The sequence below is a fragment of the Dipodomys merriami genome, unplaced genomic scaffold, assembly GCF_024711535.1.
Source record: "Dipodomys merriami isolate MVZ:Mamm:240054 unplaced genomic scaffold, mDipMer1.0.p SCAF_22, whole genome shotgun sequence".
Lineage (NCBI taxonomy): Eukaryota > Metazoa > Chordata > Mammalia > Rodentia > Heteromyidae > Dipodomys > Dipodomys merriami.
The window spans coordinates 19,523,039-19,540,000 of NW_027203604.1; the positions used below are offsets into that span (position 1 = coordinate 19,523,039).

At 43.3% G+C, this 16,962-nt stretch overlaps 1 protein-coding gene across 1 annotated transcript in view; it reads right to left on the reverse strand.

The window, feature by feature from the left end:
- Positions 1–9,348: 9,348 nt before the first annotated feature.
- The window catches only part of LOC138834847 (olfactory receptor 2AE1-like), an 8,840-nt gene continuing 1,226 nt past the window's right edge, over positions 9,349–16,962 (reverse strand). The window contains 2 exon segments of the mRNA XM_070033616.1: positions 9,349–9,915; positions 9,918–10,685. Coding sequence (XP_069889717.1) covers positions 9,737–9,915; positions 9,918–10,674 — 936 coding nt within the window. The 5' untranslated portion in view covers positions 10,675–10,685 and the 3' untranslated portion in view covers positions 9,349–9,736.

A 16,962-nucleotide genomic window follows, 5' to 3' on the forward strand; every position in this document is an offset into this window, starting at 1 on the left:
CTACCCCTTGAGCCATAGCACCACTTCTGGCTTTTTCTGCTTATGTGGTGCTGAGGAATCGAACCCAGGGCCTCATGCATGCAAGGCAAGCACTCTACCACTGAGCAACCTTCCCAGCCCCAGACTGTTCCTCTATTTTTTTTTAATTTAATTTTATTTTATTTGTGAACATACTGTACAGAAGGGTTACAATTACATGGGCAGGATAATGTGTACATTTCTTACCAAGCATTGCAGCCTCCTACTTTGTTTACCCTTCACATCCCTTCCCAGCCTCCCCCCTCCCCCCCAATCCCAATCCTTCCTGTTCCTCTTTTTTATTCTGGGTGTATCTCTATCCACCCCAACTTAGCACCCCTAACACCTCCTCTGATGGAAGAATAAGCATTTCCCAACATTTTTTTTACCAGTCCTGGGACTTGAACTCAAGGCCTAGTCACTATCCCTGAGCTTTTTTTTTTGCTCAAGGCTAGCACTCTACTACTTGGAGCCACAGCACCACTTCCAGTTTAAGGGTGGTTAATTGAATATTAAGAGTCTCACAGGCTTTCCTGACCCAGCTGGCTTTGAACTATGATCCTCAGATTTCAGCGTTCTAAGAGTAGCTGGGATTACAAGCCACCAGCACCCAGATAACAGTTTTAACCTTTAATTAGGACAAGAGCTTCTTTGGTAATCATATGAACGAACATGAACCAACCACTTTGGTATGCAGTGGTCCAGGACCTCCAGGAATATACTATAGAAGCTGGGGGTGGGGTGTAGTTTATGAGAGATAAGAGTCTCACAGACTTTCCTGCCTAGACTGGCTTTGAACCAAAGTCCTCAGATCTCAAACTCCTGAGGTGATTGGTCCTAAAAGAATCAGCTCTAGACTAATCAGCAAGAAGCTTGAGGCTGGATATGGCCCTTGGATAACTCAGTGGTCTCTATAGTGTCATAGGGACATCTCTTGTCTTTGTTGCCATGTTATCTGATCACTTAAAATACATTATAAAAGCTAGGCCCCAGTGGCTCATGCCTGTCATCCTACCTATTCAGGAGACTGAGATCTGAGGATCACAGTTCTGCCCTAGCAGGAAAGTCCATGACACTCTTATCTCCAATTAACCACCAAAAATCTGAAAGTGAAGTTATGGCTCAATCGGTAGAGTGCTAGCCTTGAATGAAAAAGCTTAGACACAGGGCCCAGGCCCTGAGTTCAAGCCCTAGTACTGTCTTTCTCCCTCTCTGTCTCTGTCTCTGTCTCTCTCACACACACATACACACACATTTTATATATATATATATATATATATATATATATGTATGTATGTATGTATGTATATGTATATATATGTATGTATATGTATATGTATATATATATATATATATACACACATATATATTTATATGAAGATAAAACACAGAGTATAAGGGAAATAATGGGATTTAGCACTCTGAGACATTCTACACTCTCTGCCTTGATCTAGCTCCAGAACATACTTACTAATCTAAAAATAAATTCCAGCAAACACTAAGCAAGGAAGTGCGCTGTGGCTCAAATGGTAGAGTGCTAGCCTTGAGCTGAAGAACTGAGGGACAGCGCCAGGCCCAGAGTTCAAGCCCCACAACTGACAAAAAACAAATAAAAACAAAAACACTAAGCAAATATTTCTTCCAATATCTCATTGTCTACATTTGGCCAAGATAAAGAGTAAAGATTTCTTCCAATACAAAATCTTTTTTTTTTTTTACTCTTTCTCTTATAAACCAAAAATACTTGTATAGCAATCACAGGACCAAAACCAATACGAATCTTACGTCTTACCCACAGAGAAAAGAGACATCTCAAAGCCAGGTGCTGTTGGCTCATACTTGTAATCCTAACTACTCAGGAGACTAAGATCTGAGGATCACAGTTCAAAGCCAGCCCAAGCAGGAACATCACCATGAGATTCCTCTCTCCAATGGACTCCCAAAAAACCAGAAGTGGTCCTATGGCTCAAAGTGGTAGAGTGATAGCAGTGAGTGAAAAAGCTTAGCCCCACAACTGAGAGAGAGAGAGAGAGAGAGAGAGAGAGGGAGGGAGGGAGGGAGAGATCTCAAAGAGGCTGAAAACAGGTATATCTCTCCAAAATCAATAACTACTTCGAAAAGAACCAAAAGAGAAACACACCGATATTTATAATATTTGTCTAAGCATATAGTAATAGCAATAAAGGTTGTTGTATACCTCTACTAGGAGATGAGCTTGACTTTGAAAATTACCTCTTATAAAAGTCTTTCTTGCCGGGCGCTGGTGGCTCACGCCTGTAATCCTAGCTACTCAGGAGGCTGAGATCTGAGGATCGCGGTTCAAAGCCAGCCCGGGCAAGAAAGACCGTGAGACTCCTATCTCCAATAAACCACCAGAAAACCGGAAGTGGCGCTGTAGCTCAAGTGGTAGAGCGCTCGCCTTGAGCTGAAGAGCTGAGGGACAACGCCCAGGCCCAGAGTTCAAGCCCCACGACCGACAAAAAAAAAAAAAAAAGTCTTTCTTTGTTTTTTCCTTTGCCCAACATTATATAATCTAATTTCTTTTTAATTTTGTAAATGATTAAAATACTCGAGTCTGCTATCCTAAGATTAATAGAGGGAAATAAAATTGATCCAGGCTGGAGATGTGGCTTAGTGCTTGCCTAGCATGCATGAAGTCCTGATTTCCATTCCTCAGTACAACATCAACAGAAAAAGCTGGAAGTGACATTACAGTTAAAGTGGTAGAGTGCTAGCCTTGAGCAAAAGGAGTTCAGGGCCAGTGCCCAGATCCTGAATTCAAGCCCTAGGACTGGAAAAAGAAAAAAAATAGTCCACAAACCTCCTAATCAGTAACCTCTTTTTGATCAAAATCTGAAGGTCCTCAAATAACATCAAAACGTGGGCCACAGACATGCTCATCTTTTTCTTGAATTAAAAAAAAAGTTTACTTTTCACAGAAACCATGTGTTTATAAAGAGGATTACAAGACTGGCCCATTACATGAAGGTTATTTGTCATTATAGGAATGTTCTTTTTTTAATACTTTTGTACCAGTACCAGGGCTTGAACACAGGGCCTCACACATTCACTCAGCTTTCTTGCTCCCAACTGGCAATCTACCACTTGAGCTATGTCTTCAATCCAATATTTGACTGATTAATTAGAGATGGAGCCTCAACTTTTCTGCCCAGACTGGCTTTGAACCTCAGTCCTCTAGATCTAAGCCTTCTTAGAAGGTAGGATTACAGACATGAGCTATTAGCACCTGGCTAGAAATGTTCTAAAATGAAAGAAAACATCTCTTGAATGACAATGATGTCTATGGAATAGCTGGACATATGACTCAACATACAACTTTCCTGCTCACTACTCTCCTTACCTTCTCATAAAAACGTCTACCACAAATTCCTAAAATGGTTATTAGTACATGGTCTGGCCATTCTCCCCAGCACAAACTCACCTCTTGAGTATTGGCTTTTGTAACAACCAGTCAGACTTGGATTCAATAATAATGATGATAATAATAATAATGTCACCTTTCTGTACCCCTTCAAAAGCCAATAATAATCAGTATGCTAGCTGCATATGAGTAAAATTCATATTACTGTTTATCCAAATTCTTGGGGCCCATAACCTGAGTTTGGCTTCATGAATGTATAAACTTGACATGCTTGGGCAAAATGTCCAGCCAGGCTGTAGGGATACAAAACAAGACAAACAGCAAAGCAATCATCCTCGGTGGAATGGGAAAGCTCAACAATTGATGGTTAATCCCAAAGCAAATGGACATAGCAATCAAAAATGCAAACCGTTTCCACTTGTTCATCTGAATTTGGAAATGGGGAGAAAGCTGGAATGTTTACAAAGGTGATAACAACTTTCAGCCAGATTTTCATCAATGTGACCAAATACCTAAGAGGAAAAAAATGATTTAAAGGAGGGGAAAAAATTTCCCTCCCCTACAGGAGGAAAAATTTTGATTAAGGCTCATGGTTTCAAAATTTTCAGCCCATATTCCTTGGGCCTGCTGTTTCTGGTGCCAATAGTGAGACAGAACATTTCTGTCAGTAAAGTAGGGTGGAGAAAACCATCTCACCTCATTGCAGCCAGGAAGGAGGGGGAGAGAAAGAGAGAGAGAGAGAGAGAGAGAGAGAGAGAGAGAGAGAGAAATGCTTTTACTAGCACACTTTCTCCTTTTCCCCCTTTTTATCTATCTCTGCCTTTGCCACATACAATTCAGGGCAGCCTTTCCCTCTCTCTACACATCCTCACAACTGTACCCAGAGACATACTTTATTAATCCCCTAGGCACTTCTCAACAGCATCAAGAAAACAATCAAAAATAATCATCACCTAGTCTCAACAATATTCTTCCTCCACAGATGCCCCCCTGAGGCTATATGAGTTTATTAACTAATAAGGGAGAGAGAAATATAGAAATGTACTGTACCTTTCACTTCAACATTCATAACAGTAGAACCCAGGAAATCTCATGGAGAAACCAAGCTTCTGTACTGACTAGATGAAACGAATAAATTTTATCCAAGCATCTGCTACATTTTTATTATTTGCTATTTACCTATCCTTGAAGGTCATCAGGACTAGGTGAGGCATTGAAATGATCCAAGGTTATGGTTGAAATATGTTTCCTGTTTCCTGTGTATTCTTTGGTTCCCCAAGGTTGAGTTGAGTGTTGCTTTTATGTTCTCTCTCTTATTTTCTCTCTTATTCATCTTAGGGGTTCTTAGTTTGCTGAGTCGGACATGTTTGATCCTTGCTGCATGCTGAAGCTTCTTCTATTTTTCTTGGGAAGTTTATTTTTTCCTGAGCTCTCCTTTGTGACTATCTTTCTTCCTGTTTTTTAATAATTTTTTTCTCTTTTAATTTTATTAATTTTATTTATTTTTTCTTTATATAGTACTGAGGAATGAAACCCAGGGCCTCAGGCATGCTGTGCAAGCACTCTACCACTAAGTCACATTCCCAGCCCCTCTACCTCTTTTGAATGGGGTCTCCAGTATGGTTTGCCATACTACTTAATGGGTATCAACTACTTTAGTTCATGCTTATCTTAGAAGGTCCTTATTCCTCCATCAGTATTGGAGATATATTTTTCTGTGCCTTTAGGGCTTGGTGTGTTTCTGCTGAAAGATCTGAGGTGATGCTGTTGGGTTTACTTTTGTAAGCAAGTTTGGGGGTCGGGGCTCATTTGTAGCTCTCAATATATTTTTATTGCTCTCTAGTGTTGGCATTTTAATATAATGTGATACAAGAGGTCCTTTGCTGGCCATGTCTATTGAGTATTTTGTATGTGCATTTCCATATCTTCCCAAAGTTTGGGTGAATTATACAATCATGAAATGGGTTTTCTGTACTCTTAGTTTGTATCTCAACTCTTTCTGCTCCAGAGATTCTAAGGTTGGGTCTCTTGCTTGTGTTCCAGAATCCTTGAAGGCTGTGATCATGCTTGTTCTCCCCGCAACCCCTCTCTTTCGCTGAGTATAGAATTTCTGCAGTCTTACCTCAATGTTTTATCTTGTGCTTGTTCTAGTCTACTAATGATGCCTTCTGCTCTGTGTTTTATTTGTGATTTACAGAGGTTCTCATTTCCAACATTTACATTCAGTGTTTTGTCTTTGTTTTTGTTGCCAGAATCTCCTTGTCCTTTGCTGAATATCTTATCTGTGTTGATTACTTTCTTGGACTTATTTCCTTTCTTAATTTGTCTGTTTGAATCTTCCTTAAGAACTCTTTTATAACTTTATTTTGCTCTTTAAAATTTTTTAAATATAGTTTTATTGATATAATTATGGTGTTATACAGAGGGTTATCATTCACAATTCAGGCAATGTATACGTTTATTATTTTTGGGAGGTAAGTCAGTCATAGGGCTTGAACTCCGGGCCTGGGCACTTTTTCTGAGCCCTTTTTGCTCAAGGTTAATCCTCTATCACTTTGTGCCTCAGCTCCACTTCTGCTTTTCTGGTATGGAGATAAGAGTCTCACTGAGCCAGGAGCTGGTGACCTGTAATCCTAGCTACTCTGGAGGCTGAGATCTGAAGATTGCAATTCAAAGCCAGCACAGGCAGGATAGTCTGTGAGACTCTTATCTCCAATCAACAACCCATAAAACAGGAAGTGGCACTGTGGCTCAAGTGGTAGAACACTAGCTTTGAGCTGAAGAGCTCAGGGACAACACTCAGGCTGAGTTCAAGCCCCATGTCTAACAAAAAAAAAAAAAAAAAAAAAAAAAGAGTCTCACAGACTTTCCTGCCTACACTGGCTTTGAACTGCAATCCTCAGATCTCAGCCTCCAGAGTAGCTAGGATTACATGTGTGAGTCATGAGAGCCTGGCCAACATGGGTTATTTATGTTGCTGTTTCTGTGTGCTTTATTTTTTTTGGGGGGGGGGATAAAGGAGGAGTGCAGAAAGGGAGGGAAGAAGATGAACAAATGCAATCATGGTATTCAGCATATACTATGTGGAAAATGAACTGTGCAACTTGGGAGCAGGGATGGCAGGGGGAAATTGGGAGAAAGCAAAGGATGGAGTAACATTGTCCAAAAAAGAGGTGTACATGTCAGATGTGGGGAGCCCATGCCTGTAATCTAGCTACTCGGAAGGCTGAGATTTGGGGATTGCAATTCAAAGGCAGCATGGGCAAGAAAGTCTTAAGACTCATACCTCCAAAAAAGCAGAAGTGTAGCTCAGGCACAAAGTGATAGATAACTAACTTTGAGCAAAAAGGGATCAGAGACAGCGCCCAGGCCCTGAGTACAAGCCCTATGACTAACCCACCCCAAAATAATAAATGTATACATTGCCTGAATTGTGAAATGATAACCCTCTGTATAACACCATAATTATATCAATAAAACTATATTTTAAAAAAGTTTAAAGAGGGGCTGGGAAGGTGGCTCAGTGGTAGAGCACTTGCCTTGCATGCATGAGGCCCTGGGTTCGATTCCTCAGCCTCACATAAGCAAAAAGAAAAAAGCCAGAAGTAGCGCTGTGGCTCAAGTGGTAGAGCACTAGCTTTGAGCTGAAGAGCTGAGGGACAGCGCCCAGGCCCAGAGCTCAGGCCCCATGACCAGACCCCCCCAAAAAAAAACAAAAACAAAAAATTTTAAAGAGCAAAATAAAGTTATCAAAGAGTTCTTAAAGAAGATTCAAACAGACAAATTAAGAAAGGAAATAAGTCCAAGAAAGTAATCAACACAGATAAGATATTCAGCAAAGGACAAGGAGATTCTGGCAACAAAAACAAAGACAAAACACTGAATGTAAATGTTGGAAATGAGAACCTCTGTAAATCACAAATAAAACACAGAGCAGAAGGCATCATTAGTAGACTAGAACAAGCACAAGATAAAACATTGAGGTAAGACTGCAGAAATTCTGTACTCAGCGAAAGAGAGGGGTTGCGGGGAGAACAAGCATGACCACAGCCTTCAAGGATTCTGGAACACAAGCAAGAGACCCAACCTTAGAATCTCTGGAGCAGAAAGAGTTGAGATACAAACTAAGAGTACAGAAAACCCATTTCATGATTGTATAATTCACCCAAACTTTGGGAAGATATGGAAATGCACATACAAAATACTCAATAGACATGGCCAGCAAAGGACCTCCTGTATCACATTATATTAAAATGCCAAAGCCGGCCACCAGTGGCTCTAGCTGGGCACTAGTGGCTCACCCCTGTAATCCTACCTACTCAGGAGGCTGAGATCTGAGGATCACAGTTCAAAGCCAGCCCGGGCAGGAGAGACCGTGAGACTCTTACCTCCAATAAACCACTAGAAAACCGGAAGTGGCGCTGTGGCTCAAGAGGTAGAGCACTCATCTTGAGCTGAAGAGCGCAGGGACAGTGCCCAAGCCCAGAGCTCAAACCCCAAGACCGAAAAATAAATAAATAAATAAATAAATAAATAAATAAATAAATAAATAAATAAATAAATAAATAGAATGCCAAGACTAAAGAGCAATAAAAAGATATTGAGAGCTACAAATGAACCCTGACTCCCAAACTTGCTTACAAGCCTTACAAGAGTTCAATCCATAGCACCACCCAAAAACAAAACTAATTTATAATTCCTTAGAGCACTATCCTTGAGCAAAAAGCTCCAAGACAGCACCTAGACCCTGAGTTTAAGTCCCAGAACCAACAAATAAAAATGAAAATAATTCTGGATGAAGAGCTGGCACTCTCTAGTAAGAGGTCCAAGAATGCTATGGGTAAGGATACCTCCTCACCCTTTGACAGACGATTCAAGAGAGAGGAGTCACTATATGGTACAACTCTGAGTTTGTCCCAAGAGAGGTTTGCAAATTGTACCCATGTCATCCAGGCTGGTATTCTTCTAGCAAAATGGACTGCAATGCAGCTAGGGTTTTCTAGCTATGGCTGGCTGGGGGCAAGGGGTGGGGGGACAGTACCTCCAGTATGGGGTGAGCAGATCATACCCTCACAAAGTTTGCATTCTCCATCCCATTATACTGGGAAAAGGTTGGGGAAGGGGAGTGGGCAGCTCCAACCTGGTCCTTAGCAAAAGTTTCCCTTTGTGTCTAGTGTAGATATAAAATGATGTTCAGCTTCTCTGAGTGTCACCCCAGCTCTGTCTCACATTTATTGATGTCTTCCTAAGTCACTTGCCTTTCCATTGTAGCTACATCATTAGGTCCTATTATCAGACTCACAAAGACAGGACTATCAGGAGAGCTTTACATCTCTCAGCTCCATTATTCCCAGAACCCATCATGAAGAAACACCCCTGTAATCTGAGCTGCCTGGAAGGTAGAAATAGGAGGATCATGCTATGAGGCCAACCAAAGGCAAAGCAGTAAACCCCAACTGAAAAACTAAAAACATAAACCAACTGGTATAATGATTCAAGCCACAAATACTTGCCGAGCAAATGCAAGCCACAGAGTTCAATCCCTAGCCCCACCCAAAAACAAAATTAATTAATGATTCCCTAGTACTCTACAAGTAAACTGATATAATTCTCCATCAGGTTCGAAGTCCAGCAATCACGTTGGAATCATAGAACTGTCTGATGACCACGTCACTTATGTGCTGCTCAAAGAAATCTTCAAGATTTATCTAGTTTGCATGATAAGTTATACAGGACTCGAGGCACTCACACACAGTGAAACCAAAGGAGGATGTTCTTAGGGAGGAACACAATGGTGCAATACCTGTGGGGATCCAATACAAAATAATATTTATGAAAATGAACTCCAAGAAATGGAAACAAGAGGGGTTTTTTTTCTTGTTGGTATTTTTTTGTTTTATTTTCTTTATGCCTTGTTTGTTCATCTGTCTTTGGAAGGATAAGGCAGAGGAACAGAAATGGAGGGGCAAAGGATGAATAAATGCAGCCGTGGTACGCACTGGACACTATGTTGAAAATGAGCTATACAACTTGCGGGTGGGGATGGGAAGGAAAAACTGGGAGAGAGCTAGGGAAGGGGTGACATTGTCCAAAAAGAAATGTACTCCTTACCTGACTTATGTCACCTTTATAATAACAACAAAAAATTAATTTAAACTTTATTGTAAAGGTGATATACAGAAGAGTTACAGTGACAGAAGTCAGGTAAGGAGTAGATTTCTTTTTGAACAGTGTTATCCTCTCCCTCATTTTCTCCCTCTTAAAAGATTTACCCAGATCAACTGAAGGAGCTTCGTCCTCTTCCACGCTTTATTCTGAGCAAGGACAGTCCTTGAGTCATAGAGTATCTAACCTCAACACTTTTCTCAGAGCCTTGGCGACATCTTTATTGCAGAGCGTGTAGATGAGGGGGTTGAGGGTGGGGGTGATTATACTGTAGAACACAGAACCGACTTTGTCCTGCAGTGGGGTGTGCTGAGACCGGGGCCTCATATAGGAGAAGATGGATGCCCCAAGAAGAGTGCCACCACCGTGAGGTGAGAGCTGCATGTGGCAAAGGCGTGCCTCTTCCTGCCAGCCGAGCGCATGTGGACCACGCTGTGCAGGATGAAGGCATAGGAGGTGGACACCAAGAGGATGGGGATGAGGAGAAGAATGAGGCTGCTGGTGTACACGGTGCTCTCGTAGGCAGTGATGTCAGCACACACCAGCTTCACCACTGCTGGGTACTCACAGTAGAAGTGCTGGATCTCCCGGGCTCCACAGAAAGGGAAATGCATCAGGACCACAGTGTGGATGAGGGAATTCATGGACCCTCCCAGCCACGACATAGCAGCCATCATCAGAACTACCCTTCTGCTCATGAGCACAGAATAACGCAGAGGGTGACAGATGGCCACGTAGCGGTCGTAGGACATGAGAGTTAAGAGCAGGCACTCAGCACTACCCATCCACAGGTAGAGGAAGTGCTGGGTCCCACAGCCCACAAAGGAGATGGATTTCTTCCCAGAGAGATAGTTGGCTGCCATCTTGGGGATGGTGGTGGACACGTGCATCAGGTCCATGAGGGAGAGCTGGCTGAGCAGCAGGTACATGGGAGTGTGCAAGCGGCCATCTATGCAGATGAGGAGGATGGTGAGGGAGTTGCCACCCACTGCGATGAGGAAGACAGCCAAGATCAGGGAGAAAAGAAAGAGGTGAGCAAGGGAGTCATCCAAGAGGCCCTCGAGGATGAAGTCAGCCAGGGAACTGTGGTTCCCCTCCCACATGTCCATGTTCTCATTCCCTGGGAAACAGAGGGGGAAGGAAGATGAGTGACACCAGAAATCCTGGGCTCCAGCGCCCTGACAGTCACACAAGCATTGCCTCTCCCTTTTTTGTGTGCACATACTGGGACTGGGACTTGAACTCAGGTCCTGGGAACCCTCCCAGAGCTTTGTTTTCTCAAACTTAGTGCTCTACTATTTGAGCCACAGCTCCCCTGGTGGCTTTTTGCTGGTTAATTGTAGATAAGAGTCTCAAGGAGCCAGGCGCTGGTGGCTCACGCCTGTAATCCTAGCTATTCCAGAGGCTGAGATCTGAGGATCACAGTTCAAAGCCATCCCAGCAGGAAAAGTCTGTGAGACTGTTATCTCCAATAAGCCACCAGAAAACTGGAAGTGGCGCTGTGGCTCAAGCAGTAGAACGTTCACCTTGAGCTGAAGGGACAGTGCCCAGACATAGTGTTCAAACCCCATGACCACAAAAAAAAAAGTCTCAAGGACTTTTCTGCCAGACTGGCTTCAAACCACAATCCTCAGATCTCAGCCTCCTGCGTAGCTAGGATGACAGGCATGAGCCAATGGTGTCCAGTCACACATTCATGGCATGAAATGATGATGTTCTTTCTATCCAGCCATATTCCAAAACATTGTCTGTTGATGTTTTGAATTTTGATTGACATTTAATCTCATTTTAACACCACATTATTAACCACATAGTAAAAGAAGTATTTTAAATCATGGAATTAAAGCTGGGCACTGGTGGCTCACACCTGTCATCCTAGCTACTCAGGAGGCTGAGATCTGAGGATCATGGTCTGAATCCAGCCTGGGCAGGAAAGTCCTTGAAACTCTTATCACCAATGAACCCCCAGGAAACAGGAAGTGGTGCTGTGGCTAAAAAGGAAGAGCACTAGCCTTGAGCTAATAAGTTCAGAGACAGCATCCAGGCCCTGAGTTTAAGGCCCACAACTGACAAGAAAAAAAAAAAAAAAAGATACAAATCACCCCAAATTTAGGGGCTTGGGTTGCCCTACCAGACAAGGAAGCATGACCAACTGCAGACAAATGAAATGTGAAAGGGGAAAGGAAATTGATGACTATAAATAATATACCAACTAAAACCATGTGAGCAATTAATAGAATAAAAATATGAATAATATGTTCTGGGTGCTGGTGGCTCAGACCTGTCATCCTAGCTACTCAGAAACCTGAAATCTGAGGATCGTGGTTCGAAGCCAGCTTGGGCAGCAAAGTCAGTGAGACTCGATTCCAATTAACTTCCAAAAAAGCCAGATGTTGAAATGTGGCTCAAAAGGTAGAGCACTATTCTTGAGCAAAAAAAACTCAGGAACAGCACTCAGGTCCTGAGTTTAAACCCAGTGTCAACACACACACACACACACACACACACACACACACACACACACACACACAAATAATATGGACATTCCTTCCTTATTTAACATGAACATTACATATTAATATTATATAAACTGTGTTGGCTTCATATCTTGTAATTCTACATAAAAAAGGAGTATTAGCCATATATGTGTGGCTCATGTCTGTAATTCCAGCTACTTAGGAGACTGAAGTCTAAGCATCACAGTTTAAAGCCAGCCAGGGCAGGAAAGTCTGTGAGATTCTTTTCTTTTTCTTTTTTTTTTTTTTTTTGCAGGGGGGGGGTGGGGTGGGGTGGTCCAGTTGTGGGCCTGAACTCTGGGCCTGGGCCCTGTCCCTCAGCTTTTCAGTTCAAGGCTAGTGCTCTACCACTTGAGCCACAGCGCCACTTCTGGCTTTTTTTTCTGCTTATGTGGTGCTGTGGAATCGAACCCAGGGCCTCATGCATGGAAGGCAAGTGCTCTACCACTAAGCCACCTTCCCAGCCCATCTATGAGACTCTTATCCCCAATTAATCACCAAAAAGCTGTACATGGAACTGTGGCTCCAGTGATAGAACACTAGCCTTGAGCACAAAAGCTCAGGAACAGCACCCAGGGCCTAGGTTCAAGCCCCAGAAGTGGCAAAAACAATTGTCTGCATTTAGACACAAAGGATGATATAAGAAATATGTATAAATGCCAGGTGGGCATGAAAGAAAGAATATTTTACATACCTAAAATAAACCAGATATGTCCTGTTTATGTCTATCAAATTATAAACAGGAGATGACAAACTAGGATTTTTTTGAGGGGGGGGTCCGGTCGTGGGGCCTGAACTCTGGGCCTGGGCCCTGTCCCTCAGCTTTTCAGTTCAAGGCTAGTGCTCTACCACTTGAGCCACAGTGCCACTTCTGGCTTTTTTCTTATGTGGTGCTGAGGAATCGAACCCAGGGCCTCAGGCATGTAAGGCAAGCACTCTACCACTGAGCCACCTTCCCAGCCCCTAGGATTTTTTTTTTAATCAGTCAGACTTCCCAATCTACCTTTCGGGGCTGGGAAGGTGGCTCAGTGGTAGAGCGCTTGCCTTGCATGCATGAGGCCCTGAGTTTGATTCCTCAGCACCACAGAAGCAGAAAAAAAAAAAAAAGCCGGAAGTGGCGCTGTGGCTCAAGTGGTAGAGCGCTAGTCTTGAGCTGAAGAGCTGAGGGACAGCGCCCAGGCCCAGAGTTCAGGCCCTACAACTGGACCCAAAAAAAAAAAATCGACCTTTCATCTAATTCTCATATGCATACTAATAAGCTTAATTTCCATGTGAAGGCAAAACTAAAAAATGAAAAACTGAAACTAAACAGAACCTCTGAGCAGCCACTCTAGCCATTGTTTTCTTTGCAAATATCTAGACCCTCACACATCCCAGAGTTTTTACTTATGCTTCAAAGCAAATAACCAGGCATTGACCACAGTCTCCAAAGTATAATTTGATCAGGAAAAAAGAGGGCACATTTTTTTTTTTTTTTTTTGGTTCTGGTCGTGGGGCCTGAACTCTGGGCCTGGGCGCTGTCCCTCAGCTCTTCAGCTCAAGGCTAGCGCTCTAACCCCTTGAGCCACAGCGCCACTTCCGGCTTTTTTCTTTTTGCTTATGTGGTGCTGAGGAATTGAACCCAGGGCCTCAGGCGTGAAAGGCAATCGCTCTACCACTGAGCCACCTTCCCAGCCCCACATTATTTTTTTTTTGTCTCTCGCCAACGAATACCATTTTGATGACACACTCTGCTACTTCACAGCAGATTTCTTTAGACTCACACCACTCTCTCTCCATGCTTACCCAGTCACTACCTCCTTCCTCCTTATCACCCCGCCCTGTCTCCATAGCAGAAGTTTTCATCATCTGACCTTTATCTCTCACGTCCTCCTGTAAGCCACCGTCTGGGTCATTTCCCATTCTCATTTGTGACACTCAATTGACTTCTTCCTTTACCCAGGAGCTTCCATAATGGGTGGACAAAATGTCACATTCTGCTGGGCACCAGTGGCTCACACCTGTAATCCTAGCTATTTAGGAGGCTGAGACACAGAGGACCAAAAAGTTCAAAGGCAGCCTAGGCAGAAAAAATGCTGGGGAGATTTCATCTCCAAAATAGCCAGGCTGGTACAGCACCAGCCATGAGCAAAAAATAAATAAATAAATAAAGCCTAACAAGAGTGCAAGGCCTTAAATTCAAGCCATGGTACACACACACACACACACACACACACATACACACACACACACACACACAGAATAATCCAACAGTGTCTTCTATCCTAATAAATGTTCCCAGGACATCTTAAGCCCCAACCTTTTCTTACCTGGAAATTCCTCTTCATAGACTTGTGGCCTTCACAGGCTTACATGTGAAACCGACCAGGCAGCTGGTCTGACAGAATAACCGTCTTTCTATTCTGGCATTGAAGTCAGAGCCTCTGGGTTTCTTAGGCCAGCGTGCTGTCCCTTAATTCATGCCTCCAATGCGTATACTGCCCTTTCACCATCCAAACCATCTTTTGGTGACTTCCTTCTCTCACCCTGGAGGCCTCCATTCATGTCAGCATGGACACAGACCCTGCCCACACAGTCACCATGGTTTGCAGTAATAGCTCCCTTGTCAGAGCAACAAGACAGATGGCTTTCTCCTACTCCCACAATCAGTGCTCACATGTTGAGTCCATAGCTGGGCAAGATTATGTAACTGCACTGCTCTAGCCCCTACTAGTTGGCCCTTGGAAATAGGAAGATGTTTTCTCTGATTCTAAACATACATTGTGCTGAGTATTAGTGGCCCACACCTGTAATACCACCTACTCAGGAGGCTGAGAGCTAAGGATCGTGGTTCAAAGCCAACCCAGGCAGGAAAGTCTGTGAGACTCTATATCTCCAATTAACCACCAAAAAGCCAGAAGTGAAGCTGTGGCTCAAGGGGTAAGTGCACTAGCCTTTAGCAAAAAAAGAGCTCAGGGACAGCGCCCCAGCCCTGAGTTCAAGCCTCAAGACTGTTACAGAAATAAAATAAATGTACATTTGAGCCACTTTTCCATTACCTGACCTGGACAATAGAGGTGCCCATAGATATTATCTGCTTGAGATACTAAACCCAATACTAGCTTAATCATCACAGTACTAGCTTAACACAGTACTAAACACAGTACTCGCTTGATCATCAGCATCTAGAGGAAAAAGAAAATCTGCTTTGGGTTTTCTGCAGTTAGTGACCATAAGGAACTCACTTCCTATCCTTTCCCTCTTCTGTATTTAAAGGCGGAATTTTTACAGTCAGAAAGCACCCTCCTGACAGCCCCCAAGTTTTTCTCCACAGTTGTCAAGGAATAAGAATGAGCACAGACTTGGCCTGGCACAAGCCAGCTGTGAGGAAGATGAGAACCATCTTTGAGAAATGAAAGCTGCCCACTGCCCACAGAAACCTCTGATGCCAGCGGAAGCAAACGGGGGATCCTAAATAGATGGTCCCAGAAGACACATCCTGGGTCTCCCCTGGGGACCAGCACCCAAGATACCAATAAACTGTGCAGCCACTAAGATATGCATCCCCAAATGTCTTTATTGCCATGGGTTTTGAGGGAGTGAGGGTAGGAGATATTTCTGGGAGACTGGCTCTGGAGTTCACATGGGAATACTCGCTCCAGGGCCCAATTAACCACTCCAGGCAGACAAACTGTCCTCAGGGTCTAAGTTTTGTTTTCATGTTGAAATCCAGGTCCTTGTTATTATTTCTCACTCAAGCTTTGCCAGAAGACAATTTGAGAATCTGATCTCACACCTACTGGGGCCTTTTGAGTTTTCCCAGAGGAAAGAACTCAAGAAGTGGAAGCAGGTAATTGCCATCCTTGCACGCTCTCTCTCTCTCTCTCTCTCTCTCTCTCTCTCTCTCTCTCTCTCTCTCTCTCTCTCTCTCTCTCTCTCACACACACACACACACACACACACACACACACACTTTAATCCCAGTGGAGAAGAAGAGGAAGAAGAGAAAGAAGAAAAGAAGGAACAGGAGGAAAAGAAGAAAGGAGGAGGAGGAAGAGGAGGAGAAAGAGTGGAGGAGGAGGAGGAAGAGGAGGAGGAAGGAGGAAGGAAGGAAGGAAGGAAGGAAGGAAGGAAGGAAGGAAGAGAATTCCCACTAAATCACTGCCAGAGAGATTATTATTGAAATTCTGGGAGGAAAGCATTAATAAGTCAAAAACAAGAAGTGACATTATGGACAGCTTGAACTCTCTTATTCTTTCTGTATGTTGTAATTATTTTTCTAAATAACTACACAAGACTTTCCTTTTGCAGCCAAAGAGATTTTTTTTTAATTTTTTTGTGCCTGTCCTGAGGCTTAAACTCAGGGCCTAGGCACTGTCCCTGAGCTTTTTTTCACTCTAGGTTGGTGCTCTATCACTTGAGACACAGCGCTACCTCCAGCTTTATTTATTTATTTATTTTTTGGGTGGCTTATTGGAGATAAGAATCTCAAGGACTTTCCTGCCCAGGTTGGCTGTGATCCTCAGATCTCAGCCCACTGAGTAGCTAGAATTACAGGCATGAGCCACTAGTACCTGGCTTTTTTTTTTTTTTTTTTTTGACGGTCATGGAGCTTGAACTCTGGGCTTGAACACCGTCCCTCAGCTCTTCAGCTCAAGGCTAGTGCTGAGCCACTTCCAGTTTGGGGAGTGGTTTTTCGGAGATAAAAGTCTCAAGGACTTCCCTGCCCGGGCTGGCTTTGGAACCACAATCCTCAGATCTCAGCCTCCTGAGTAGCTAGGATCTTAGGCGTGAGCCATCAGCACCTGGTCACTTTTTGTTTTTTGAAAACAGTTCTAGCCTAAGATCCCTAAGTATCGGATTATAGACATGTATTACCACACCTAGACAAACTATCCTTTT